The sequence below is a fragment of the Phyllobates terribilis genome, unplaced genomic scaffold (genome assembly GCF_046119375.1).
Source record: "Phyllobates terribilis strain yellow unplaced genomic scaffold, ASM4611937v1 Scaffold_7__3_contigs__length_470593459, whole genome shotgun sequence".
Taxonomy (NCBI): Eukaryota; Metazoa; Chordata; class Amphibia; order Anura; family Dendrobatidae; genus Phyllobates; species Phyllobates terribilis.
In genome coordinates this window covers 137,847,445-137,874,677 of record NW_027362767.1, presented here as the reverse complement: position 1 = coordinate 137,874,677, position 27,233 = coordinate 137,847,445, and the positions used below count along the sequence as shown (strand labels likewise).

The 27,233-nt window shown below is 50.7% G+C and overlaps 1 protein-coding gene across 1 annotated transcript in view; it reads left to right on the top strand.

The window, feature by feature from the left end:
• The window catches only part of SMG5 (SMG5 nonsense mediated mRNA decay factor), a 31,157-nt gene that overhangs the window by 1,113 nt on the left and 2,811 nt on the right, over positions 1-27,233 (top strand). Inside the window, exons 2-21 of the mRNA XM_073639286.1 lie at positions 3,458-3,556; positions 3,719-3,842; positions 3,970-4,126; positions 4,235-4,324; positions 4,400-4,489; positions 4,579-4,657; positions 4,746-4,871; positions 5,165-5,233; positions 5,434-5,642; positions 5,780-5,911; positions 6,003-6,656; positions 6,740-6,909; positions 8,004-8,079; positions 8,181-8,356; positions 8,444-8,602; positions 20,105-20,164; positions 20,240-20,399; positions 20,505-20,595; positions 20,671-20,745; positions 20,923-21,061. Of these exons, the coding sequence (XP_073495387.1) occupies positions 3,458-3,556; positions 3,719-3,842; positions 3,970-4,126; positions 4,235-4,324; positions 4,400-4,489; positions 4,579-4,657; positions 4,746-4,871; positions 5,165-5,233; positions 5,434-5,642; positions 5,780-5,911; positions 6,003-6,656; positions 6,740-6,909; positions 8,004-8,079; positions 8,181-8,356; positions 8,444-8,602; positions 20,105-20,164; positions 20,240-20,399; positions 20,505-20,595; positions 20,671-20,745; positions 20,923-21,061 (2,935 nt within the window). The remainder of the gene's footprint in view (positions 1-3,457; positions 3,557-3,718; positions 3,843-3,969; positions 4,127-4,234; positions 4,325-4,399; positions 4,490-4,578; positions 4,658-4,745; positions 4,872-5,164; positions 5,234-5,433; positions 5,643-5,779; positions 5,912-6,002; positions 6,657-6,739; positions 6,910-8,003; positions 8,080-8,180; positions 8,357-8,443; positions 8,603-20,104; positions 20,165-20,239; positions 20,400-20,504; positions 20,596-20,670; positions 20,746-20,922; positions 21,062-27,233) is intronic.

The window sequence follows — 27,233 nt, the reverse complement described above, 5'->3', positions numbered from 1 at the left end:
ATCACCTTTGCTACATAGAGATGATCAGCAGATCACCTCTATGTAGCAGAAATGGTCCTGTGCTATGAGCTCCGACCACTAGGTGACGCTCATAGCGATCAGCACATGACAGCCACTGGGGTCTGCTGCAGACCCAGGGTTGTCATGCCCACGCATCGGTGACCCGTGATCACTTGACTGGGTCACCGATGGGCGAGGTAAGTGACGCGCTTCCAGCGCGGCGATGTTAAATGCCGATGTCAGAGATTGACAGTTTCATTTAACTTGTTAACAGTCGCGGGTGAATCGCGATTCCACCCGCAGCTGTTGCGGGCACATGTCAGCTGTAATAATCAGCTGACATGTGCCCTGTTCAGTGTGGGCTCACCGCTGGAGCCCTCACTGAACAGGGGGTGATGGCCTGGTGCGTACTAATAGGCTGTAAAGGGGCTAAAGTCTCTTTGAATTCTCTGTTTCAAATCTGCCCCCTACAGAGGCATATGTTCCTAAAAAATAGTTACAATTGTCTTTTGAAGTACACATCCACAGGTCAAGGATTAGGGAGGGTGTTATTCCACAGGGCTCAAGTTTCATTGTTTGTGCATTTAATCAATTTACAGAGTTGTAGTGGAGGGGGGGGGGATAAACATCTAGCTGGCTTTAGTATAACATGCAATTAGCACGGTAACAAACATCATAGTTTCAGAACCAAGAAAAGACCATATTCCTCCCTCTACCATTCTCCCTCCCCCCTCTCCTCCCTCTACACTTCTCTCTCCTCCCTCTACACTTCTCTCTCCTCCCTCTACACTTCTCTCTCCTCCCTCTACACTTCTCTCTCCTCCCTCTACACTTCTCTCTCCTCCCTCTACACTTCTCTCTCCTCCCTCTACACTTCTCCCTCCCCCCTCTCCTCCCTCTACACTTCTCCCTCCCCCCTCTCCTCCCTCTACACTTCTCCCTCCCCCCTCTCCTCCCTCTACACTTCTCCCTCCCCCCTCTCCTCCCTCTACACTTCTCCCTCCCCCCTCTCCTCCCTCTACACTTCTCCCTCCCCCCTCTCCTCCCTCTACACTTCTCCCTCCCCCCTCTCCTCCCTCTACACTTCTCCCTCCCCCCTCTCCTCCCTCTACACTTCTCCCTCCCCCCTCTCCTCCCTCTACACTTCTCCCTCCCCCCTCTCCTCCCTCTACACTTCTCCCTCCTCCCTCTACACTTCTCCCTTCCCCCTCTCCTCCCTCTACACTTCTCTCTCCTCCCTCTACACTTCCTCACACTCTCCCTCCTCCCTCCACACTTCTCCCTCCCCCCCCTCCTCCCTCTACACTTCTCCTCTCCTCCTACACTTCCCCCCCCCCCTCCTCCCTCTACACTTCTCCCCCCCCTCCTCCCTCTACACTTCTCCCTCCCCCTCCTCCCTCTACACTTCTCCCTCCCCCCTCCTCCCTCTACACTTCTCCCTCCCCCCTCCTTCCTCTACACTTCTCCCTCCCCCCTCTCCTTCCTCTACACTTCTCCCTCCCCCCTCTCCTCCCTCTACACTTCTCCCTCCCCCCTCTCCTCCCTCTACACTTCTCCCTCCCCCCTCTCCTCCCTCTACACTTCTCCCTCCCCCCTCTCCTCCCTCTACACTTCTCCCTCCCCCCTCTCCTCCCTCTACACTTCTCCCTCCCCCCTCTCCTCCCTCTACACTTCTCCCTCCCCCCTCTTCTCCCTCCTCCCTCCACACTTCTCCCTCCTCCCTCCCCCCTCTTCTCCCTCCTCCCTCCACACTTCTCCCTCCTCCCTCCACACTTCTCCCTCCTCCCTCTACACTTCTCCCTCCTCCCTCTACACTTCTCCCTCCTCCCTCCACACTTCTCCCTCCTCCCTCTACACTTCTCCCTCCTCCCTCTACACTTCTCCCTCCTCCCTCTACACTTCTCCCTCCTCCCTCCTCCCTCTACACTTCTCCCTCCCCCCTCCTTCCTCTACACTTCTCCCTCCCCCCTCCTTCCTCTACACTTCTCCCTCCCCCCTCCTTCCTCTACACTTCTCCCTCCCCCCTCTCCTCCCTCTACACTTCTCCCTCCCCCCTCTCCTCCCTCTACACTTCTCCCTCCCCCTCTCCTCCCTCTACACTTCTCCCTCCCCCCTCTCCTCCCTCTACACTTCTCCCTCCCCCCTCTCCTCCCTCTACACTTCTCCCTCCCCCCTCTCCTCCCTCTACACTTCTCCCTCCCCCCTCTCCTCCCTTTACACTTCTCCCTCCCCCCTCTCCTCCCTCTACACTACTTCCCCCGCCCCTCCTCCCTCTACACTACTTCCCCCGCCCCTCCTCCCTCTACACTGTTCCGCCCCCCTCCTCCCTCTACACTGTTCCGCCCCCCTCCTCCTCTACACTGTTCCGCCCCCCTCCTCCCTCTACACTTTCTTCCGCCCCCCTCCTCCCTCTACACTTCTCTTCCGCCCCCCTCCTCCCTCTGCACTTCTCTTCCGCCCCCCTCCTCCCTCTGCACTTCTCTTCCGCCCCCCTCCTCCCTCTGCACTTCTCTTCCGCCCCCCTCCTCCCTCTGCACTTCTCTTCCGCCCCCCTCCTCCCTCTGCACTTCTCTTCCGCCCCCCTCCTCCCTCTGCACTTCTCTTCCGCCCCCTCCTCCCTCTGCACTTCTCTTCCGCCCCCCTCCTCCCTCTGCACTTCTCTTCCGCCCCCCTCCTCCCTCTGCACTTCTCTTCCGCCCCCCTCCTCCCTCTGCACTTCTCTTCCGCCCCCCTCCTCCCTCTGCACTTCTCTTCCGCCCCCCTCCTCCCTCTGCACTTCTCTTCCGCCCCCCTCCTCCCTCTGCACTTCTCTTCCGCCCCCCTCCTCCCTCTGCACTTCTCTTCCGCCCCCCTCCTCCCTCTGCACTTCTCTTCCCCCCCCGCCCCCCTCCTCCCTCTGCACTTCTCTTCCCCCCCCTCCTCCCTCTACACTTCTCTTTCCCCCCCCCTCCTCCCTCTACACTTCTCTTTCCCCCCCCCTCCTCCCTCTGCACTTCTCTTTCCGCCCCCCTCCTCCCTCTGCACTTCTCTTCCGCCCCCCTCCTCCCTCTGCACTTCTCTTCCGCCCCCCTCCTCCCTCTGCACTTCTCTTCCGCCCCCCTCCTCCCTCTGCACTTCTCTTCCCCCCCCTCCTCCCTCTACACTTCTCTTTCCCCCCCCCCCTCCTCCCTCTACACTTCTCTTTCCCCCCCCCCTCCTCCCTCTGCACTTCTCTTTCCCCCCCCGCCCCCCTCCTCCCTCTGCACTTCTCTTCCCCCCCCCCCCCTCCTCCCTCTACACTTCTCTTTCCCCCCCCCCCCCCCCTCCTCCCTCTACACTTCTCTTTCCCCCCCCCCCCCCCTCCTCCCTCTACACTTCTCTTCCCCCCCCCCCCCCTCCCTCCCTCTACACTTCTCTTCCGCCCCCTCTGGCGCTCCCCTTGCTGCCTGTGTTACTCTGGCGTTCCTTGGTCTTGCAGGGCGGTGGTGGAGACGGTGCATCGTCTGGACCTGATCATCTCCAATAAGTCTTCCTATCAGGAAGTGTTCAAGCCGGAGAACATCAGTCTGCGGAGCAAGTGAGGCCCCTGTTGGGATCTTATGGTGTCCAGCGCCCCCTATAACCTTTAACCCTGTGACACAGTAGCTTCACCCCAGGCGGGTGTCTCGGACCCCCTGTCTCATCCCCTCCTCACCCCTTCACCCACCCCAGTCACCATGTTGTGTTCCCCTCCCCCTAGGCTGCGGGAGCTGTGTGTGAAGCTGATGTTCCTTCACCCTGTGGAATATGGCAGGAAAGCAGAGGAAGTTCTGTGGAGGAAAGTCTACTACGAGGTCATCCAGCTCATCAAGACCAACAAGAAGGTGAGTCCTCCCCATGCCAGAGACTACATTGTGAGCTCTGTGGGGCAGGGAGGATTTTATTATTATTTTATTTTATTTTTTTGTGGTGGGGGTGCATCTGTAATAACGCCTCGTGTCTCCCCCTCAGCACATCCACAGCCGCAGCGCCCTGGAGTGCGCCTACCGCACCCACCTGATCGCCGGGGTGGGCTTCTACCAGCACCTCCTGCTCTACGTCCAGTCCCACTACCAGCTGGAGCTGCAGTACTGCATCGACTGGACCCACGTCTCTGACCCCCTCATCGGTCAGTCCCCAAAAAGTCTGCCAAAAAGTTCTGGGTCTTGGAAGAAGTGGTGTGTGGTTTGAGGTGTGTAGCCGTCCCATGGCCTTAGCTCTGTCTTTCCCCTCACAGGATGCAAAAAGCCAGTGTTGGCCTCCGCGAAAGAGATGGAGTGGGCGCAGATGGCGTGCCACAGGTGTCTGGTTTACCTGGGAGACCTGGGTAAGAATGAGAAAGTTGTCACAGCTGAGGGGTTGTTACATTGTGTCATAATTGTCTATGTTCTTCTCTTTCCAGCTCGGTATCAGAATGAGCTGGCGCTGGTCGACACCGAGAAGTTAGCCGAGCGATTTTATTACCAAGCACTGACGGTTGTGCCTCAGATGGGTGAGCGGGGTATTAGCTGATGCCAGCGCCGCACCCCACTGCCCTTACTTCTAGGTGCACTTGTGTTTCAGACTTGCCTCCTTTTTCAGGGATGCCATTTAACCAGCTTGGCACATTAGCCGGGAGCCGATACTACCACGTTGAAGCCACGTACTGCTACCTGCGCTGGTGAGTGATGTCGCCGGTCCGAGCCCTCACACCTGGCATCTATCTCACGTTGCTTCCTTACGTTTTCCCTTTGTGTACCCCCGCACAGTATACAATCTGAGGTCTCCTTCGAAGGTGCATACGGCAACCTGAAGAGACTGTACGACAAGGCGGCCAAGATGTATCACCAGCTGAAGAAGAGCGAGAACCGGAAGTTGTCACCCAGCAAGAAGAGGTGAAGACGGGAGGCATAACGCGGGGATCCTGTAATAATGGGCTTGGGCTGTTTGGAAAACCGCTCTTACCCTGGGGTCATTTTATTATTAATAATATAATAATATTATTATTATATAGCGCCATTGATTCCATGGTGCTGTACGTCTTTCTTGACAAGAAGTGATATCAATGAGACCCCCATAGGGAAAGCAGTGTAAAGGATTCTGTCACCTTAAGACATTTGGAGCTCGACAGGATTGATGCCTGAGGACTTGGTACTAATAATCATTGACGGTCTCTCCCTCCTTGCAGGTGTAAGGACATCAAGCGGTTACTGGTCAGCTTTATGTATCTCCAGAGACTCCTTCAGCCCAAGAGCAGGTCAGTGGCTTCATCCTCCTATAAAGCATGCTGTAATGGAGTGTTTCCCAACCTGCGGCCCTCCTGCTGAGAGGTGGTGAGCGCAGGGCCGCTGAGAAGGGAGCGCGGGGCCGCTGAGAGTCCTGTGGTTTTTCCAGGTTCCAGTATTTTAAGCTGTCTTGCATGGTGCTGGGCAGTGACCGGTCTCCTTTCGCCCTCAGCTCGGTAGATTCGGAGCTCACCTCTCTCTGTCAGTCCGTCCTGGAGGATTTCAATCTGTGCATGTTCTACCTTCCCTCCTCCATCAACCTGAGCTCGGCCAGTGAGGATGAGGAGGAGTATGAAGGAGGCTATTCCTTCCTGCCCGACCTGCTGGTCTTCAGGATGGTGGTCATCTGTCTGATGTGCGTCCATAGCCTGAAGAGGGCAGGTGTGTGTGAATCCTTGCGCTATGTTCCCATAACTTCCTCCAAAGGGGTCTTTCTTGTTGTATGTAACTGATTTATATTCTGGAAACCAGTACAAACCCGTGATCTCCAGTTTTCTTTGCTCCATCCCTCGCGCCAGATTCCAAGCAGTATAGTGCCGCCATAGCGTTCACGCTGGCTCTCTTCTCCCACCTGGTGAACCACGTGAATATTCGTCTTCAGGCAGAGCTGGAGGAGAGTTCGGTCCCTGCCTTCCAGAACGACAGTCCTGGTGGGTGCTCCAGTAGTGAATCATGGACATCCTCCTTTAAGACTCCCCAATATTATGGAGTAACAATCTGATCTGCGCATTCCTTCTTCAGATGACCCAGAATCCAGAGAGGTCTCAGACGTAATGGAGAAAGACGCCGAACCCGAGATGAACCAGATCAACAAGCCGACACGAGCCAAACCTCATAGCAAGAAGAGCCACAAATACTCGCGCCTCTCCCGTCTGCGGAGAAGGAGACCCGTGAGGAAGGCGGATGAGAGCGACTTAAGTGAAGGATTCGACTCGGACTCCAGCCACGGATCAGCCAAGGGCAGCGACATTTCCGAGAGCACGTCGGAGAAGAGCGACGAAGAAGCCGCCTTTGACATAGAGTCGGACTCTGACATGAACAGTCAGGAGTCGCGGTCCGACCTTGAAGACATGGAGGACGACCCTGGAGAGGAGGCAAAGAGTCAGCCGGAAAGCAAGGAGGTTCCCAGTACCTCGGAGGAGGCCAAATCTGCCAGCTCTGCCAAGGCTGATGCCCATGAGTCTGTGAACGGTCCTGGTCCCACCGCCAGTGAAACGAGCATCGCCAGCAACCTGCAAGCCATGTCTACCCAAATGTTCCAGACCAAGCGCTGCTTCCGCCTGGCCCCCACCTTCACCAATGTTTTTGTGAAACCAGAACCTGTCCCCCCTATTGCCAAAGAACCAGAACCTCTTGTGAATGGAGAGGTGGAGAACACCACCCTGATGGAACAAGGTAAGAGGGCCGCTGGGTGGTCATCACCAGACATTTACATGGGCCAGTTATTTTGATGGATCTGCTTCCTGACATCTTCCCAGGAGACGCCTCAGAGTCTGAAGAAAGCGTCGAGAGTGACAAATCCAGTCCCAACGAGCGGAGTCTTCAGGAGAGACTGGAGGTGATCACCAGCGAGGGGCTTCTGGCCAGTGTCAAGGTCTTCCTGGACTGGCTGAGGACCAACCCTGATATAATAATCATGTGTGCACAGGTACGACGCTGTGAGTCTGATCTGCATCTGCAAGTGGGGAGAAGGAGACTGATTGGGCAATTTGCTGGGGATTACATGTACAGAGGGGAGAGCAGACTGGGCAACTTGCTGGGGATTATATGCACAGCTACCAGAGGGGAGAGGAGATTGATTGGGCATTTTGCTGGGGATTATATGCACAGCTACCATAGGGGAGAGGAGATTGATTGGGCATTTTGCTGGGGATTATATGCACAGCTACCAGAGGGGAGAGGAGATTGATTGGGCATTTTGCTGGGGATTATATGCACAGCTACCAGAGGGGAGAGGAGACTGATTGGGCAATTTGCTGGGGATTATATGCACAGCTACCAGAGGGGAGAGCAGACTGGGCAATTTGCTGGGGATTATATGCACAGCTACCAGAGGGGAGAGGAAACTGATTGCGCAACTTGCTGGGGATTATATGCACAGCTACCAGAGAGGAGACTGATTGGGCAATTTGCTGGGGATTATATGCACAGCTACCAGAGAGGAGACTGATTGGGCAATTTGCTGGGGATTATATGCACAGCTGCCAGAGGGGAGAGGAGACTGATTGCGCAACTTGCTGGGGATTATATGCACAGCTGCCAGAGGGGAGAGGAGACTGATTGCCAACTTGCTGGGGATATGTACAGCTGCCAGAGGGGAGAGGAGACTGGGCAATCTTCTGAGGACTATATCTACAGCTGGCAGAAGAGGAAGAAGACTGATTAGAGAATTTATGTACAGCTGCCAGAGAGGAAGGACCCTGGTGGTGATGTGGATATATAGAATGCATGCAAGGGGTTTTGGGAGATGTAGGTGGAAAACGAAGAAGTGGGTGATGTGACGCTGTCCAGCATCTCGTCCACTACAGTCCACATCAGTGGAGCTGATGGGGGACACAGAAGTCCAAAATAGAAATGAAATGCATATTGTATGGAGAGAAAATAATGCCATGTAAGTTCACATAGTGGTTAACAGCCCTATGAGCCTTTTTTATAGGAACGTGACTGGTGGGCCGACTTCTCCCTATTGGGGTGCAGCAGTAGGTGGGTGGCTCTGACGTCTTCTCCTCTCTCCCCTCTCAGAGCTCCCAGAGTCTATGGAACAGACTGTCGGTGCTTCTGAACCTGTTACCGTCTGCAACCAAGATCCAGGAATCTGGTGAGAGGACGATGGGGGTTGTGGGGTCTCTGCGGATGGGCCGAGCTGCATATCTTCTGTCTATGTAGCGTGGACTGATGGTAATCTGCTTCTTTCTCCAGGGATATCCCTGTGCAGCGAGGTGCTGAATCTGCTGCAGGAGTCGGAGCAGGCGGACATGAGCCAGCACATATTACTCCCCGAGGACGCCGCTCTGAGGAACCTGCCGCCGCTCAAGGCTGCACATCGCAGGTTCAACTTCGAGAAGGAGCGGCCGCTGCTGACCGTCCTGGAGGAGGTACGTCCTGACTCCTCAGCGCTCGGCTGCCTCCTCCACTTGATGGTTTGCTCCATTCTTTTTGTTCTTATTTTTCTCTTTCTTCAGTCCATCACTCGCAGCGGTTACATCCGAAGCTTCGGGCACTTCCTCAGTCATCTGCAGGGCAGCGTCCTGCAATACAACCCAGAGCTGGGGATCTTCACCAGCATCGCCGAGGCCCAGCAAGACAACATCCTGCACCAGGCTCAGGCCCAGTTCCGCATGGTGAGTGTCAAAGGGACGCAACGCCGCTGCCTCCAATCATCAGGACAATTACGCTATTGACTGATGAGTGATGGACGAGGCCGTGGCTGCATCCACTACTAGGCCGGTTATTGGGGAACTCACAGTGAGCTTATGGTATATACACCTCCAATTCCAACTCGTGGAATATATTTATATACCTCCGTACGGTCACCGCCAGCTCCACAATAACAAAAGCAGCTAGCTACCACCAACTTTTCTTTGTCATAGGAAGCACTTTCCTGGGGAATCCTACTTCTCCTGCTATGCGTAAACAGTAGTGATGAGTGAGTATGTTTTGTCAACCCTTTCGCCGAGTATACTTAGCCGAGCACCGAGTATTTATAGTGTGCTCGGGCTTTAAGTTTTCGTCCCTCCGTGAACATGATTTGCGACTGTTTGACAGATTTAATACATGTGAGGAATGCTGGAAAAGCAGGCATTCCTCACATGTATTAAATCTGTCAAACAGTCGCAAATCATGTTCACAGAGCGGAGCGACGAAAACTTAAAGCCCGAGCACGCTATAAATACTCTGTGCTCGGCCGAGTAAACTCGGCGAAAGGGTTAACAACAAAATATACTCCCTCATCACTAGTAAACAGATCTCAGCATTGTTGTCTGTTTTCCCCTGGAGATATCCTGTTTTAATCACATGTCCATGGCAGGAGGTCTCTGCTTCAAAGGTTGTTTTAATTAGTGTCTCTCTCCCTAACTATAATCGCAGATGTTTAATGTGTAGTCCTATTTCAAAGGAAGTTGAAGTGCCAGCTCTTCTCTAGTTATAAGGAATTTTCCCACTTTCCCATATGTTCAATGTGAGGGTGACATGTCTCATGGATTTTAATTTTCCTCTGACGTCTTGTCTCCCTTCACAAGTGTCCATGTATGGCATTTTTTCTTTTATGTAATTTCATACTTATTTTTGCTTGTTTTTTTTATAAATGTCAGCGATCGGAGCTGCCTCTGCTGGAATAGGCACTAAACGGATAAATGTCAGCGATCGGAGCTGCCTCTGCTCGCTGCTGGTATAGGCAGTAAACGGATAAATGTCAGCGATCGGAGCTGCCTCTGCTCTCTGCTGGTATAGGCAGTAAACGGATAAATGTCAGCGATCGGAGCTGCCTCTGCTCGCTGCTGGTATAGGCAGTAAACGAATAAATGTCAGCGATCGGGGCTGCCTCTGCTTTCTGCTGGTATAGGCACTAAACGGATAAATGTCAGCGATCGGAGCTGCCTCTGCTCTCTGCTGGTATAGGCAGTAAACGGATAAATGTCAGCGATCGGAGCTGCCTCTGCTCTCTGCTGGTATAGGTACTAAACGGATAAATGTCAGCGATCGGAGCTGCCTCTGCTCTCTGCTGGTATAGGCACTAAACGGATAAATGTCAGCGATCGGAGCTGCCTCTGCTCGCTGCTGGTATAGGCACTAAACGGATAAATGTCAGCGATCGGAGCTGCCTCTGCTCTCTGCTGGTATAGGCACTAAACGGATAAATGTCAGCGATCGGAGCTGCCTCTGCTCGCTGCTGGTATAGGCAGTAAACGGATAAATGTCAGCGATCGGAGCTGCCTCTGCTTTCTGCTGGTATAGGCAGTAAACGGATAAATGTCAGCGATCGGAGCTGCCTCTGCTCGCTGCTGGTATAGGAAGTAAACGGATAAATGTCAGCGATCGGAGCTGCCTCTGCTCGCTGCTGGTATAGGCAGTAAACGGATAAATGTCAGCGATCGGAGCTGCCTCTGCTCGCTGCTGGTATAGGAAGTAAACGGATAAATGTCAGTGATCGGAGCTGCCTCTGCTCGCTGCTGGTATAGGAAGTAAACGGATAAATGTCAGCGATCGGAGCTGCCTCTGCTCGCTGCTGGTATAGGCACTAAATGAATAAATGTCAGCGATCGGAGCTGCCTCTGCTCGCTGCTGGTCTAGGCTGTAAACTAATGTCAGCGATCGGAGCTGCCTCTGCTCGCTGCTGGTCTAGGCATTTAATTGATAAATGTCAGCGATCGGAGCTGCCTCTGCTCGCTGCTGGTCTAGGCACTTAATTGATAAATGTCAGCGATCGGAGCTGCCTCTGCTCGCTGCTGGTATAGGCACTAAACGAATAAATGTCAGCGATCGGAGCTGCCTCTGCTCGCTGCTGGTATAGGCACTAAACGAATAAATGTCAGTGATCGGAGCTGCCTCTGCTCGCTGCTGGTATAGGCACTAAACGAATAAATGTCAGCGATCGGAGCTGCCTCTGCTCGCTGCTGGTATAGGCAGTAAACGGATAAATGTCAGCGATCGGAGCTGCCTCTACTCGCTGCTGGTATAGGCAGTAAACGAATAAATGTCAGCGATCGGAGCTGCCTCTGCTCTCTGCTGGTATAGGCACTAAACGGATAAATGTCAGCGATCGGAGCTGCCTCTGCTCTCTGCTGGTATAGGCACTAAACGGATAAATGTCAGCGATCGGAGCTGCCTCTGCTCGCTGCTGGTATAGGCACTAAACGAATAAATGTCAGCGATCGGAGCTGCCTCTGCTCGCTGCTGGTATAGGCAGTAAACGAATAAATGTCAGCGATCGGAGCTGCCTCTGCTCGCTGCTGGTATAGGCAGTAAACGAATAAATGTCAGCGATCGGAGCTGCCTCTGCTCGCTGCTGGTATAAGCAGTAAACGAATAAATGTCAGTGATCGGAGCGACCTCTGCTCGCTGCTGGTATAGGCATTAAACCGTCAGCAATCATAGCTGCCTCTGCTCGCTGCTGGTATAGGGAGTAAACGGATAAATGTCAGCGATCGAAGCTGCCTCTGCTCGCTGCTGGTATAGGCACTAAATGAATAAATGTCAGCGATCGGAGCTGCCTCTGCTCGCTGCTGGTCTAGGCAGTAAACTAATGTCAGCGATCGGAGCTGCCTCTGCTCTCTTCTGGTCTAGGCACTTAATTGATAAATGTCAGCGATCGGAGCTGCCTCTGCTCTCTGCTGGTATAGGCAGTAAACGGATAAATGTCAGCGATCGGAGCTGCCTCTGCTCGCTGCTGGTATAGGAAGTAAACGGATAAATGTCAGCGATCGGAGCTGCCTCTGCTCGCTGCTGGTATAGGCAGTAAACGAATAAATGTCAGCGATCGGAGCTGCCTCTGCTCGCTGCTGGTATAGGCAGTAAACGGATAAATGTCAGCGATCGGAGCTGCCTCTGCTCGCTGCTGGTATAGGCACTAAACTGATAAATGTCAGTGATCGGAGCGACCTCTGCTCGCTGCTGGTATAGGCACTAAACGGATAAATGTCAGCGATCGGAGCTGCCTCTGCTCGCTGCTGGTATAGGCACTAAACGAATAAATGTCAGTGATCGGAGCTGCCTCTGCTCGCTGCTGGTATAGGCACTAAACGAATAAATGTCAGCGATCGGAGCTGCCTCTGCTCGCTGCTGGTATAGGCAGTAAACGGATAAATGTCAGCGATCGGAGCTGCCTCTACTCGCTGCTGGTATAGGCAGTAAACGAATAAATGTCAGCGATCGGAGCTGCCTCTGCTCTCTGTTGGTATAGGCACTAAACGGATAAATGTCAGCGATCGGAGCTGCCTCTGCTCTCTGCTGGTATAGGCACTAAACGGATAAATGTCAGCGATCGGAGCTGCCTCTGCTCGCTGCTGGTATAGGCACTAAACGAATAAATGTCAGCGATCGGAGCTGCCTCTGCTCGCTGCTGGTATAGGCAGTAAACGAATAAATGTCAGCGATCGGAGCTGCCTCTGCTCGCTGCTGGTATAGGCAGTAAACGAATAAATGTCAGCGATCGGAGCTGCCTCTGCTCGCTGCTGGTATAAGCAGTAAACGAATAAATGTCAGTGATCGGAGCGACCTCTGCTCGCTGCTGGTATAGGCATTAAACCGTCAGCAATCATAGCTGCCTCTGCTCGCTGCTGGTATAGGGAGTAAACGGATAAATGTCAGCGATCGAAGCTGCCTCTGCTCGCTGCTGGTATAGGCACTAAATGAATAAATGTCAGCGATCGGAGCTGCCTCTGCTCGCTGCTGGTCTAGGCAGTAAACTAATGTCAGCGATCGGAGCTGCCTCTGCTCTCTTCTGGTCTAGGCACTTAATTGATAAATGTCAGCGATCGGAGCTGCCTCTGCTCTCTGCTGGTATAGGCAGTAAACGGATAAATGTCAGCGATCGGAGCTGCCTCTGCTCGCTGCTGGTATAGGAAGTAAACGGATAAATGTCAGCGATCGGAGCTGCCTCTGCTCGCTGCTGGTATAGGCAGTAAACGAATAAATGTCAGCGATCGGAGCTGCCTCTGCTCGCTGCTGGTATAGGCAGTAAACGGATAAATGTCAGCGATCGGAGCTGCCTCTGCTCGCTGCTGGTATAGGCACTAAACGGATAAATGTCAGTGATCGGAGCGACCTCTGCTCGCTGCTGGTATAGGCACTAAACGGATAAATGTCAGCGATCGGAGCTGCCTCTGCTCGCTGCTGGTATAGGCACTAAACGAATAAATGTCAGTGATCGGAGCGACTTCTGCTCGCTGCTGGTATAGGCAGTAAACGGATAAATGTCAGCGATCGGAGCTGCCTCTGCTCGCTGCTGGTATAGGCAGTAAACGAATAAATGTCAGCGATCGGAGCTGCCTCTGCTCTCTGCTGGTATAGGCACTAAACGGATAAATGTCAGCGATCGGAGCTGCCTCTGCTCGCTGCTGGTATAGGCACTAAACGAATAAATGTCAGCGATCGGAGCTGCCTCTGCTCGCTGCTGGTATAGGCAGTAAACGAATAAATGTCAGCGATCGGAGCTGCCTCTGCTCGCTGCTGGTATAGGCAGTAAACGAATAAATGTCAGCGATCGGAGCTGCCTCTGCTCGCTGCTGGTATAGGCAGTAAACGAATAAATGTCAGTGATCGGAGCGACCTCTGCTCGCTGCTGGTATAGGCATTAAACCGTCAGCAATCATAGCTGCCTCTGCTCGCTGCTGGTATAGGGAGTAAACGGATAAATGTCAGCGATCGAAGCTGCCTCTGCTCGCTGCTGGTATAGGCACTAAATGAATAAATGTCAGCGATCGGAGCTGCCTCTGCTTTCTGCTGGTATAGGCAGTAAACGGATAAATGTCAGCGATCGGAGCTGCCTCTGCTCGCTGCTGGTATAGGAAGTAAACGGATAAATGTCAGCGATCGGAGCTGCCTCTGCTCGCTGCTGGTATAGGCAGTAAACGGATAAATGTCAGCGATCGGAGCTGCCTCTGCTCGCTGCTGGTATAGGAAGTAAACGGATAAATGTCAGTGATCGGAGCTGCCTCTGCTCGCTGCTGGTATAGGAAGTAAACGGATAAATGTCAGCGATCGGAGCTGCCTCTGCTCGCTGCTGGTATAGGCACTAAATGAATAAATGTCAGCGATCGGAGCTGCCTCTGCTCGCTGCTGGTCTAGGCTGTAAACTAATGTCAGTGATCGGAGCTGCCTCTGCTCGCTGCTGGTCTAGGCATTTAATTGATAAATGTCAGCGATCGGAGCTGCCTCTGCTCGCTGCTGGTCTAGGCACTTAATTGATAAATGTCAGCGATCAGAGCTGCCTCTGCTCGCTGCTGGTATAGGCACTAAACGAATAAATGTCAGCGATCGGAGCTGCCTCTGCTCGCTGCTGGTATAGGCACTAAACGAATAAATGTCAGTGATCGGAGCTGCCTCTGCTCGCTGCTGGTATAGGCACTAAACGAATAAATGTCAGCGATCGGAGCTGCCTCTGCTCGCTGCTGGTATAGGCAGTAAACGGATAAATGTCAGCGATCGGAGCTGCCTCTACTCGCTGCTGGTATAGGCAGTAAACGAATAAATGTCAGCGATCGGAGCTGCCTCTGCTCTCTGCTGGTATAGGCACTAAACGGATAAATGTCAGCGATCGGAGCTGCCTCTGCTCTCTGCTGGTATAGGCACTAAACGGATAAATGTCAGCGATCGGAGCTGCCTCTGCTCGCTGCTGGTATAGGCACTAAACGAATAAATGTCAGCGATCGGAGCTGCCTCTGCTCGCTGCTGGTATAGGCACTAAACGAATAAATGTCAGCGATCGGAGCTGCCTCTGCTCGCTGCTGGTATAGGCAGTAAACGAATAAATGTCAGCGATCGGAGCTGCCTCTGCTCGCTGCTGGTATAAGCAGTAAACGAATAAATGTCAGTGATCGGAGCGACTTCTGCTCGCTGCTGGTATAGGCATTAAACCGTCAGCAATCATAGCTGCCTCTGCTCGCTGCTGGTATAGGGAGTAAACGGATAAATGTCAGCGATCGAAGCTGCCTCTGCTCGCTGCTGGTATAGGCACTAAATGAATAAATGTCAGCGATCGGAGCTGCCTCTGCTCGCTGCTGGTCAAGGCAGTAAACTAATGTCAGCGATCGGAGCTGCCTCTGCTCTCTTCTGGTCTAGGCACTTAATTGATAAATGTCAGCGATCGGAGCTGCCTCTGCTCTCTGCTGGTATAGGCAGTAAACGGATAAATGTCAGCGATCGGAGCTGCCTCTGCTCGCTGCTGGTATAGGAAGTAAACGGATAAATGTCAGCGATCGGAGCTGCCTCTGCTCGCTGCTGGTATAGGCAGTAAACGGATAAATGTCAGCGATCGGAGCTGCCTCTGCTCGCTGCTGGTATAGGCACTAAACTGATAAATGTCAGTGATCGGAGCGACCTCTGCTCGCTGCTGGTATAGGCACTAAACGGATAAATGTCAGCGATCGGAGCTGCCTCTGCTCGCTGCTGGTATAGGCACTAAACGAATAAATGTCAGTGATCGGAGCTGCCTCTGCTCGCTGCTGGTATAGGCACTAAACGAATAAATGTCAGCGATCGGAGCTGCCTCTGCTCGCTGCTGGTATAGGCAGTAAACGGATAAATGTCAGCGATCGGAGCTGCCTCTACTCGCTGCTGGTATAGGCAGTAAACGAATAAATGTCAGCGATCGGAGCTGCCTCTGCTCTCTGTTGGTATAGGCACTAAACGGATAAATGTCAGCGATCGGAGCTGCCTCTGCTCTCTGCTGGTATAGGCACTAAACGGATAAATGTCAGCGATCGGAGCTGCCTCTGCTCGCTGCTGGTATAGGCACTAAACGAATAAATGTCAGCGATCGGAGCTGCCTCTGCTCGCTGCTGGTATAGGCAGTAAACGAATAAATGTCAGCGATCGGAGCTGCCTCTGCTCGCTGCTGGTATAGGCAGTAAACGAATAAATGTCAGCGATCGGAGCTGCCTCTGCTCGCTGCTGGTATAAGCAGTAAACGAATAAATGTCAGTGATCGGAGCGACCTCTGCTCGCTGCTGGTATAGGCATTAAACCGTCAGCAATCATAGCTGCCTCTGCTCGCTGCTGGTATAGGGAGTAAACGGATAAATGTCAGCGATCGAAGCTGCCTCTGCTCGCTGCTGGTATAGGCACTAAATGAATAAATGTCAGCGATCGGAGCTGCCTCTGCTCGCTGCTGGTCTAGGCAGTAAACTAATGTCAGCGATCGGAGCTGCCTCTGCTCTCTTCTGGTCTAGGCACTTAATTGATAAATGTCAGCGATCGGAGCTGCCTCTGCTCTCTGCTGGTATAGGCAGTAAACGGATAAATGTCAGCGATCGGAGCTGCCTCTGCTCGCTGCTGGTATAGGAAGTAAACGGATAAATGTCAGCGATCGGAGCTGCCTCTGCTCGCTGCTGGTATAGGCAGTAAACGAATAAATGTCAGCGATCGGAGCTGCCTCTGCTCGCTGCTGGTATAGGCAGTAAACGGATAAATGTCAGCGATCGGAGCTGCCTCTGCTCGCTGCTGGTATAGGCACTAAACGGATAAATGTCAGTGATCGGAGCGACCTCTGCTCGCTGCTGGTATAGGCACTAAACGGATAAATGTCAGCGATCGGAGCTGCCTCTGCTCGCTGCTGGTATAGGCACTAAACGAATAAATGTCAGTGATCGGAGCGACTTCTGCTCGCTGCTGGTATAGGCAGTAAACGGATAAATGTCAGCGATCGGAGCTGCCTCTGCTCGCTGCTGGTATAGGCAGTAAACGAATAAATGTCAGCGATCGGAGCTGCCTCTGCTCTCTGCTGGTATAGGCACTAAACGGATAAATGTCAGCGATCGGAGCTGCCTCTGCTCGCTGCTGGTATAGGCACTAAACGAATAAATGTCAGCGATCGGAGCTGCCTCTGCTCGCTGCTGGTATAGGCAGTAAACGAATAAATGTCAGCGATCGGAGCTGCCTCTGCTCGCTGCTGGTATAGGCAGTAAACGAATAAATGTCAGCGATCGGAGCTGCCTCTGCTCGCTGCTGGTATAGGCAGTAAAGGAATAAATGTCAGTGATCGGAGCGACCTCTGCTCGCTGCTGGTATAGGCATTAAACCGTCAGCAATCATAGCTGCCTCTGCTCGCTGCTGGTATAGGGAGTAAACGGATAAATGTCAGCGATCGAAGCTGCCTCTGCTCGCTGCTGGTATAGGCACTAAATGAATAAATGTCAGCGATCGGAGCTGCCTCTGCTCGCTGCTGGTCTAGGCAGTAAACTAATGTCAGCGATCGGAGCTGCCTCTGCTCTCTGCTGGTCTAGGCACTTAATTGATAAATGTCAGCGTTCGGAGCTGCCTCTGCTCTCTGCTGGTATAGGCAGTAAACGGATAAATGTCAGCGATCGGAGCTGCCTCTGCTCGCTGCTGGTATAGGAAGTAAACGGATAAATGTCAGCGATCGGAGCTGCCTCTGCTCGCTGCTGGTATAGGCAGTAAACGAATAAATGTCAGCGATCGGAGCTGCCTCTGCTCGCTGCTGGTATAGGCAGTAAACGGATAAATGTCAGCGATCGGAGCTGCCTCTGCTCGCTGCTGGTATAGGCACTAAACGGATAAATGTCAGTGATCGGAGCGACCTCTGCTCGCTGCTGGTATAGGCACTAAACGGATAAATGTCAGCGATCGGAGCTGCCTCTGCTCGCTGCTGGTATAGGCACTAAACGAATAAATGTCAGTGATCGGAGCGACTTCTGCTCGCTGCTGGTATAGGCAGTAAACGGATAAATGTCAGCGATCGGAGCTGCCTCTGCTCGCTGCTGGTATAGGCAGTAAACGAATAAATGTCAGCGATCGGAGCTGCCTCTGCTCTCTGCTGGTATAGGCACTAAACGGATAAATGTCAGCGATCGGAGCTGCCTCTGCTCGCTGCTGGTATAGGCACTAAACGAATAAATGTCAGCGATCGGAGCTGCCTCTGCTCGCTGCTGGTATAGGCAGTAAACGAATAAATGTCAGCGATCGGAGCTGCCTCTGCTCGCTGCTGGTATAGGCAGTAAACGAATAAATGTCAGCGATCGGAGCTGCCTCTGCTCGCTGCTGGTATAGGCAGTAAAGGAATAAATGTCAGTGATCGGAGCGACCTCTGCTCGCTGCTGGTATAGGCATTAAACCGTCAGCAATCATAGCTGCCTCTGCTCGCTGCTGGTATAGGGAGTAAACGGATAAATGTCAGCGATCGAAGCTGCCTCTGCTCGCTGCTGGTATAGGCACTAAATGAATAAATGTCAGCGATCGGAGCTGCCTCTGCTCGCTGCTGGTCTAGGCAGTAAACTAATGTCAGCGATCGGAGCTGCCTCTGCTCTCTGCTGGTCTAGGCACTTAATTGATAAATGTCAGCGTTCGGAGCTGCCTCTGCTCTCTGCTGGTATAGGCAGTAAACGGATAAATGTCAGCGATCGGAGCTGCCTCTGCTCGCTGCTGGTATAGGCAGTAAACGGATAAATGTCAGCGATCGGAGCTGCCTCTGCTCGCTGCTGGTATAGGCAGTAAACGAATAAATGTCAGCGATCGGAGCTGCCTCTGCTCGCTGCTGGTATAGGCACTAAACGAATAAATGTCAGCGATCGGAGCTGCCTCTGCTCGCTGCTGGTATAGGCACTAAACGGATAAATGTCAGTGATCGGAGCGACCTCTGCTCGCTGCTGGTATAGGCACTAAACGGATAAATGTCAGTGATCGGAGCGACCTCTGCTCGTTGCTGGTATAGGCACTAAACGGATAAATGTCAGTGATCGGAGCGACCTCTGCTCGCTGCTGGTATAGGCACTTAATTGATAAATGTCAGTGATCGGAGCGACCTCTGCTCGTTGCTGGTATAGGCACTAAACGGATAAATGTCAGTGATCGGAGCGACCTTTGCTCGCTGCTGGTATAGGCACTTAATTGATAAATGTCAGTGATCGGAGCGACCTCTGCTCGTTGCTGGTATAGGCACTAAACGGATAAATGTCAGTGATCGGAGCGACCTCTGCTCGCTGCTGGTATAGGCACTTAATTGATAAATGTCAGTGATCGGAGCTGCCTCTGCTCGCTGCTGGTATAGGCAGTAAACGGATAAATGTCAGCGATCGGAGCTGCCTCTGCTCGCTTCTGGTATAGGCACTAAACGAATAAATGTCAGTGATCGGAGCTGCCTCTGCTCGCTGCTGGTATAGGCACTAAACGGATAAATGTCAGTGATCGGAGCGACCTCTGCTCGCTGCTGGTATAGGCACTTAATTGATAAATGTCAGTGATCGGAGCTGCCTCTGCTCGCTGCTGGTATAGGCACTAAACGGATAAATGTCAGCGATCGGAGCTGCCTCTGCTCGCTGCTGGTATAGGCAGTAAACGAATAAATGTCAGCGATCGGAGCTGCCTCTGCTCGCTGCTGGTATAGGCACTAAACGAATAAATGTCAGTGATCGGAGCGACCTCTGCTCGCTGCTGGTATAGGCACTAAACGGATAAATGTCAGTGATCGGAGCGACCTCTCCTCGCTGCTGGTATAGGCACTAAACGGATAAATGTCAGTGATCGGAGCTGCCTCTGCTCGCTGCTGGTATAGGCACTAAACGGATAAATGTCAGTGATCGGAGCGACCTCTGCTCGCTGCTGGTATAGGCAGTAAACGGATAAATGTCAGTGATCGGAGCTGCCTCTGCTCGCTGCTGGTATAGGAAGTAAGCGAATAAATGTCAGCGATCGGAGCGACCTCTGCTCGCTGCTGGTATAGGCATTAAACCGTCAGCAATCATAGCTGCCTCTGCTCGTTGCTGGTATAGGGAGTAAACGGATAAATGTCAGCGATCGAAGCTGCCTCTGCTCGCTGCTGGTATAGGCAGTAAATGGATAAATGTCAGCGATCGAAGCTGCCTCTGCTCGCTGCTGGTATAGGCAATAAACCATCAGCGATCGGAGCTGGCTCAAGTCGCTGCTGATACAGGCCGATGCCGGCTGTGTAACTTAGCTCATTAAGAACCACAAAGGGGTTATATAGGGCTTTCCCAATAATCAGGTGGTCCAAGATACAGAGCATTGTCAGCTGTGCAGGTTTTGACCCCAGATCTTCTGCAGTTGGATCGATGGTGACAGCTGGCACCACCATTAATAGCCAGTCTTGCTTTCGGTGGGAAGAGATCCTCTTTTATGTTGAGGCCAATAAGTGACGACCCGTGTCTTTCCAGGCTCAGGAGGAAGCTCGGAGGAACCGTCTCATGAGGGACATGGCGCAGCTCCGACTGCAGGTAAGCCCACCCCCATAACTGAGGTCCACAGCTCACGTGGTGCTCCTATCAAGACCCCCTTTATTCTGTCTGCAGCTTGAGGTGTCGCAGCTAGAGGGCACTCTACAGCAACCCAAGTCTCAGTCCGCCATGTCTCCGTACCTCATACCGGATACTCAGGCCCTCTGCCAACATCTGAACGTCATCCGGCAGCTCGCCAACAGCGGGCGCTTCATCATCATCATCCCCCAGACAGGTAAGCAAGTCTGCGGCGCGGAAGCTTAGTGACCCCCTACATGTCTCGCCCGTCACCTGAATAACCCCCATCATCCCCCCCCCCCCCCCCCCCTCCGTTATCTAGTTATAGACGGCTTGGACTTCCTGAAGAAGGAGAACGCTGGCGCTCGGGACGGCATCCGATACTTAGAAACTGAGTTTAAGAAGGGGAACAGGTAAGGGTGAGATCAGCTCAGCTCCGTAGGGGCGGTAAGGGTTTATCAGTCTCAGCGCCCTCTCCGTCGTTTTAGGTATATCCGCTGCCAAAAGGAAGCCGGGAAGAGCTTTGAGAGGAACAAGCTGAAGCGTCAGGATGCGGACGCCTGGTAAGGGGCTCTCGCACAACAGTGAGTGACCCCACACTCATGACACAGGGGGTCCTGGAAGTTTTGACTGTCCGGCTGCTTCCGTCATGAGCGCTGGTTTACTCCGTACCCCTTTTTTGCCCTTATTATTTGATCAGCCCTATAGAAAGGTTCTGACCCCCTCTCCTGTCCCGACAGGCACCTGTATAAGATTCTGGACAGCTGCAAGCAGCTGACGGTATCCCAGGGCAGCAACGAGGAGGAGACGGCTGGCATGGTGACCATCATAACTGGCTTCCAACTCGAGGACCCGGAATGTTTCTCTCCGGCCGTGCAGGTAGGTCCTCGGCCGGTGCCAGCTTGGTTCCTCGGGGACCTCAGCACTTCACAAATCGTACAGGAGGCGAGGAAAGAAATCCCTGAGGTGCCGTGTGCCCACCACCTCTGTCTCTATGTCTACCCGGGATTTCCAGAGTTTTCATGTTTAGTTTTGTGACTAGAAAGCTCAGGAAATGTCTGCGATGTGTCCCGGCTGTATATAGATTTCTGTAGAAACTCGGCAGAACACAAAAGCCCCCAGTTCCTCATTTCAGAAAAATGTTGGTTTCCTAAGACGTTGGAAACCACGGAAGGAACCTGCAGTGTACAAACTAAAGGCCTGGCAAGAAATCAGACACATAAGAAAGCATACAGTCCCCTCCAGATGCCAGAATGCAGTGTATACTGAGGTAGTGGAGTCTGCAGAGCTGCACTCAATATTCTGCTGGTGCAGTCACTGTGTACATACATTACATTACTGATCCTGAGTTACATTCTGTATTATACTCCAGAGCTGCACTCACTATTCTGCTGGTGCAGTCACTGTGTCCATACATTACATTACTTATCCTGTACTGATCCTGAGTTATATCCTGTATTATACTCCAGAGCTGCACTCACTATTCTGCTGGTGCAGTCACTGTGTACATACATTACATTACTGATCCTGAGTTACATTCTGTATTATACTCCAGAGCTGCACACACTATTCTGCTGGTGCAGTCACTGTGTACATACATTACATTACTGATCCTGTACTGATCCTGAGTTACATCCTGTATTATACTCCAGAGCTGCACTCACTATTCTGCTGGTGCAGTCACTGTGTACATACATTACATTACTGATCCTGAGTTACCTCCTGTATTCTACTCCAGAGCTGCACTCACTATTCTGCTGGTGCAGTCACTGTGTACATACATTGCATTACTGATCCTGAGTTACATCCTGTATTATACTCCAGAGCTGCACTCACTATTCTGCTGGTGCAGTCACTGTGTACATACATTACATTACAGAACCTGTACTGATCCTGAGATACACCCTGTATTATACTCCAGAGCTGCACTCACTATTCTACTGGTGCAGTCACTGTGTACATACATTACATTACTGATCCTGAGTTACATCCTGTATTATACCCCAGAGCTGCACTCACTATTCTGCTGATGCAGTCACTGTGTACATGCATTACTGATCCTGTACTGATCCTGAGTTACATCCTGTATTATACTCCAGAGCTGCACTCACTATTCTGCTGGTGCAGTCACTGTGTACATACATTACATTACAGAACCTGTACTGATCCTGAGATACACCCTGTATTATACTCCAGAGCTGCACTCACTATTCTGCTGGTGGAATCACTGTGTACATACATTACATTACTGATCCTGAGTTACATCCTGTATTATACTCCAGAGCTGCACTCATTATTCTGCTGGTGCAGTCACTGTGTACATACATTACATTACTTATCCTGTACTGATCCTGAGTTACATCCTGTATTATACTCCAGAGCTGCACTCACTATTCTGCTGGTGCAGTCACTGTGTACATACATTACATTACTGATCCTGTACTGATCCTGAGTTACGTCCTGTATTATACCCCAGAGCTGCACTCACTATTCTGCTGGTGGAGTCACTGTGTACATACATTACATTACTGATCCTGTACTGATCCTGAGTTACATCCTGTATTATACTCCAGAGCGGCACTCACTATTCTGCTGGTGTAGTCACTGTGTACATACATTATATTACTGATCCTCAGTTACATCCTGTATTATACTCCAGAGCTGCGCTCACTATTCTGCTGGTGCAGTCACTATGTACATACATTACATTACTGATCCTGAGTTAAATCCTGTATTATACCCCAGAGCTGCACTCACTATTCTGTTGGTGCAGTCACTGTGTACATACATTACATTACTGATCCTGAGTTACATCCTGTATTATACTCCAGAGCTGCGCTCACTATTCTGCTGGTGTAGTCACTATGTACATACATTACATTACTGATCCTGAGTTACATCCTGTATTATACCCCAGAGCTGCACTCACTATTCTGCTGGTGCAGTCACTGTGTACATACATTACATTACTGATCCTGAGTTACATCCTGTGTTATACCCCAGAGCTGCACTCACTATTCTGTTGGTGCAGTCACTGTGTACATACATTACATTACTGATCCTGAGTTACATCCTGTATTATACTCCAGAGCTGCACTCACTATTCTGCTGGTGCAGTCACTGTGTACATACATTGCATTACTGATCCTGAGTTACATCCTGTATTATACTCCAGAGCTGCACTCACTATTCTGCTGGTGCAGTCACTGTGTATATACATTACATTACTGATCCTGTACTGATCCTGAGTTACATCCTATATTATACTCCAGAGCTGCGCTCACTATTCTGCTGGTGCAGTCACTGTGTACATACATTACATTACTGATCCTGTACTGATCCTGAGTTACATCCTGTATTATACTCCAGGGCTGCACTCACTATTCTGCTGGTGCAGTCACTGTGTACATACATTACATTACTGATCCTGAGTTACATCCTGTATTATACTCCAGAGCTGCACTCACTATTCTGCTGGTGCAGTCACTGTGTACATACATTACATTACTGATCCTGTACTGATCCTGAGTTACATCCTGTATTATACCCCAGAGCTGCACTCACTATTCTGCTGATGCAGTCACTGTGTACATACATTACTGATCCTGTACTGATCCTGAGTTACATCCTGTATTATACTCCAGAGCGGCACTCACTATTCTGCTGGTGTAGTCACTGTGTACATACATTATATTACTGATCCTCAGTTACATCCTGTATTATACTCCAGAGCTGCGCTCACTATTCTGCTGGTGCAGTCACTATGTACATACATTACATTACTGATCCTGAGTTACATCCTGTATTATACCCCAGAGCTGCACTCACTATTCTGTTGGTGCAGTCACTGTGTACATACATTACATTACTGATCCTGAGTTACATCCTGTATTATACTCCAGAGCTGCACTCACTATTCTGCTGGTGCAGTCACTGTGTACATACATTGCATTACTGATCCTGAGTTACATCCTGTATTATACTCCAGAGCTGCACTCACTATTCTGCTGGTGCAGTCACTGTGTACATACATTACATTGCTGATCCTGTACTGATCCTGAGTTACATCCTGTATTATACTCCAGAGCTGCACTCACTATTCTGCTGGTGCAGTCACTGTGTACATACATTACTGATCCTGAGTTACATCCTGTATTATACTCCAGAGCTGCACTCACTATTCTGCTGGTGCAGTCACTGTGTATATACATTACATTACTGATCCTGTACTGATCCTGAGTTACATCCTATATTATACTCCAGAGCTGCACTCACTATTCTGCTGGTGCAGTCACTGTGTACATACATTGCATTACTGATCCTGAGTTACATCCTGTATTATACTCCAGAGCTGCACTCACTATTCTGCTGGTGCAGTCACTGTGTACATACATTACTGATCCTGAGTTACATCCTGTATTATACTCCAGAGCTGCACTCACTATTCTGCTGGTGCAGTCACTGTGTACATACATTACTGATCCTGAGTTACATCCTGTATTATACTCCAGAGCTGCACTCACTATTCTGCTGGTGCAGTCACTGTGTATATACATTACATTACTGATCCTGAGTTACATCCTATATTATACTCCAGAGCTGCGCTCACTATTCTGCTGGTGCAGTCACTGTGTACATACATTGCATTACTGATCCTGAGTTACATCCTGTATTATACTCCAGAGCTGCACTCACTATTCTGCTGGTGCAGTCACTGTGTACATACATTACTGATCCTGAGTTACATCCTGTATTATACTCCAGAGCTGCACTCACTATTCTGCTGGTGCAGTCACTGTGTACATACATTACTGATCCTGAGTTACATCCTGTATTATACTCCAGAGCTACACTCACTATTCTGCTGGTGCAGTCACTGTGTACATACATTACATTACTGATCCTGTACTGATCCTGAGTTACATCCTATATTATACTCCAGAGCTGCACTCACTATTCTGCTGGTGCAGTCACTGTGTACATACATTACTGATCCTGAGTTACATCCTGTATTATACTCCAGAGCTGCACTCACTATTCTGCTGGTGCAGTCACTGTGTATATACATTACATTACTGATCCTGTACTGATCCTGAGTTACATCCTATATTATACTCCAGAGCTGCGCTCACTATTCTGCTGGTGCAGTCACTGTGTACATACATTGCATTACTGATCCTGAGTTACATCCTGTATTATACTCCAGAGCTGCACTCACTATTCTGCTGGTGCAGTCACTGTGTACATACATTACTGATCCTGAGTTACATCCTGTATTATACTCCAGAGCTGCACTCACTATTCTGCTGGTGCAGTCACTGTGTACATTACATTACTGATCCTGAGTTACATCCTGTATTATACTCCAGAGCTGCACTCACTATTCTGCTGGTGCAGTCACTGTGTACATACATTACTGATCCTGAGTTACATCCTGTATTATACCCCAGAGCTGCACTCACTATTCTGCTGGTGCAGTCACTGTGTACATACATTGCATTACTGATCCTGAGTTACATCCTGTATTATACCCCAGAGCTGCACTCACTATTCTGCTGGTGCAGTCACTGTGTACATACATTACTGATCCTGAGTTACATCCTGTATTATACCCCAGAGCTGCACTCACTATTCTGCTGGTGCAGTCACTGTGTACATACATTACATTACTGATCCTGAGTTACATCCTGTATTATACTCCAGAGCTGCACTCACTATTCTGTTGGTGCAGTCACTGTGTACATACATTACATTACTGATCCTGATTTACATCCTGTATTATACCCCAGAGCTGCACTCACTATTCTGTTGGTGCAGTCACTGTGTACATACATTACATTACTGATCCTGAGTTACATCCTGTATTATACTCCAGAGCTGCACTCACTATTCTGCTGGTGCAGTCACTGTGTACATACATTGCATTACTGATCCTGAGTTACATCCTGTATTATACTCCAGAGCTGCACTCACTATTCTGCTGGTGCAGTCACTGTGTATATACATTACATTACTGATCCTGTACTGATCCTGAGTTACATCCTATATTATACTCCAGAGCTGCGCTCACTATTCTGCTGGTGCAGTCACTGTGTACATACATTACATTACTGATCCTGTACTGATCCTGAGTTACATCCTGTATTATACTCCAGGGCTGCACTCACTATTCTGCTGGTGCAGTCACTGTGTACATACATTACATTACTGATCCTGAGTTACATCCTGTATTATACTCCAGAGCTGCACTCACTATTCTGCTGGTGCAGTCACTGTGTACATACATTACATTACTGATCCTGTACTGATCCTGAGTTACATCCTGTATTATACCCCAGAGCTGCACTCACTATTCTGCTGATGCAGTCACTGTGTACATACATTACTGATCCTGTACTGATCCTGAGTTACATCCTGTATTATACTCCAGAGCGGCACTCACTATTCTGCTGGTGTAGTCACTGTGTACATACATTATATTACTGATCCTCAGTTACATCCTGTATTATACTCCAGAGCTGCGCTCACTATTCTGCTGGTGCAGTCACTATGTACATACATTACATTACTGATCCTGAGTTACATCCTGTATTATACCCCAGAGCTGCACTCACTATTCTGTTGGTGCAGTCACTGTGTACATACATTACATTACTGATCCTGAGTTACATCCTGTATTATACTCCAGAGCTGCACTCACTATTCTGCTGGTGCAGTCACTGTGTACATACATTGCATTACTGATCCTGAGTTACATCCTGTATTATACTCCAGAGCTGCACTCACTATTCTGCTGGTGCAGTCACTGTGTACATACATTACATTGCTGATCCTGTACTGATCCTGAGTTACATCCTGTATTATACTCCAGAGCTGCACTCACTATTCTGCTGGTGCAGTCACTGTGTACATACATTACTGATCCTGAGTTACATCCTGTATTATACTCCAGAGCTGCACTCACTATTCTGCTGGTGCAGTCACTGTGTATATACATTACATTACTGATCCTGTACTGATCCTGAGTTACATCCTATATTATACTCCAGAG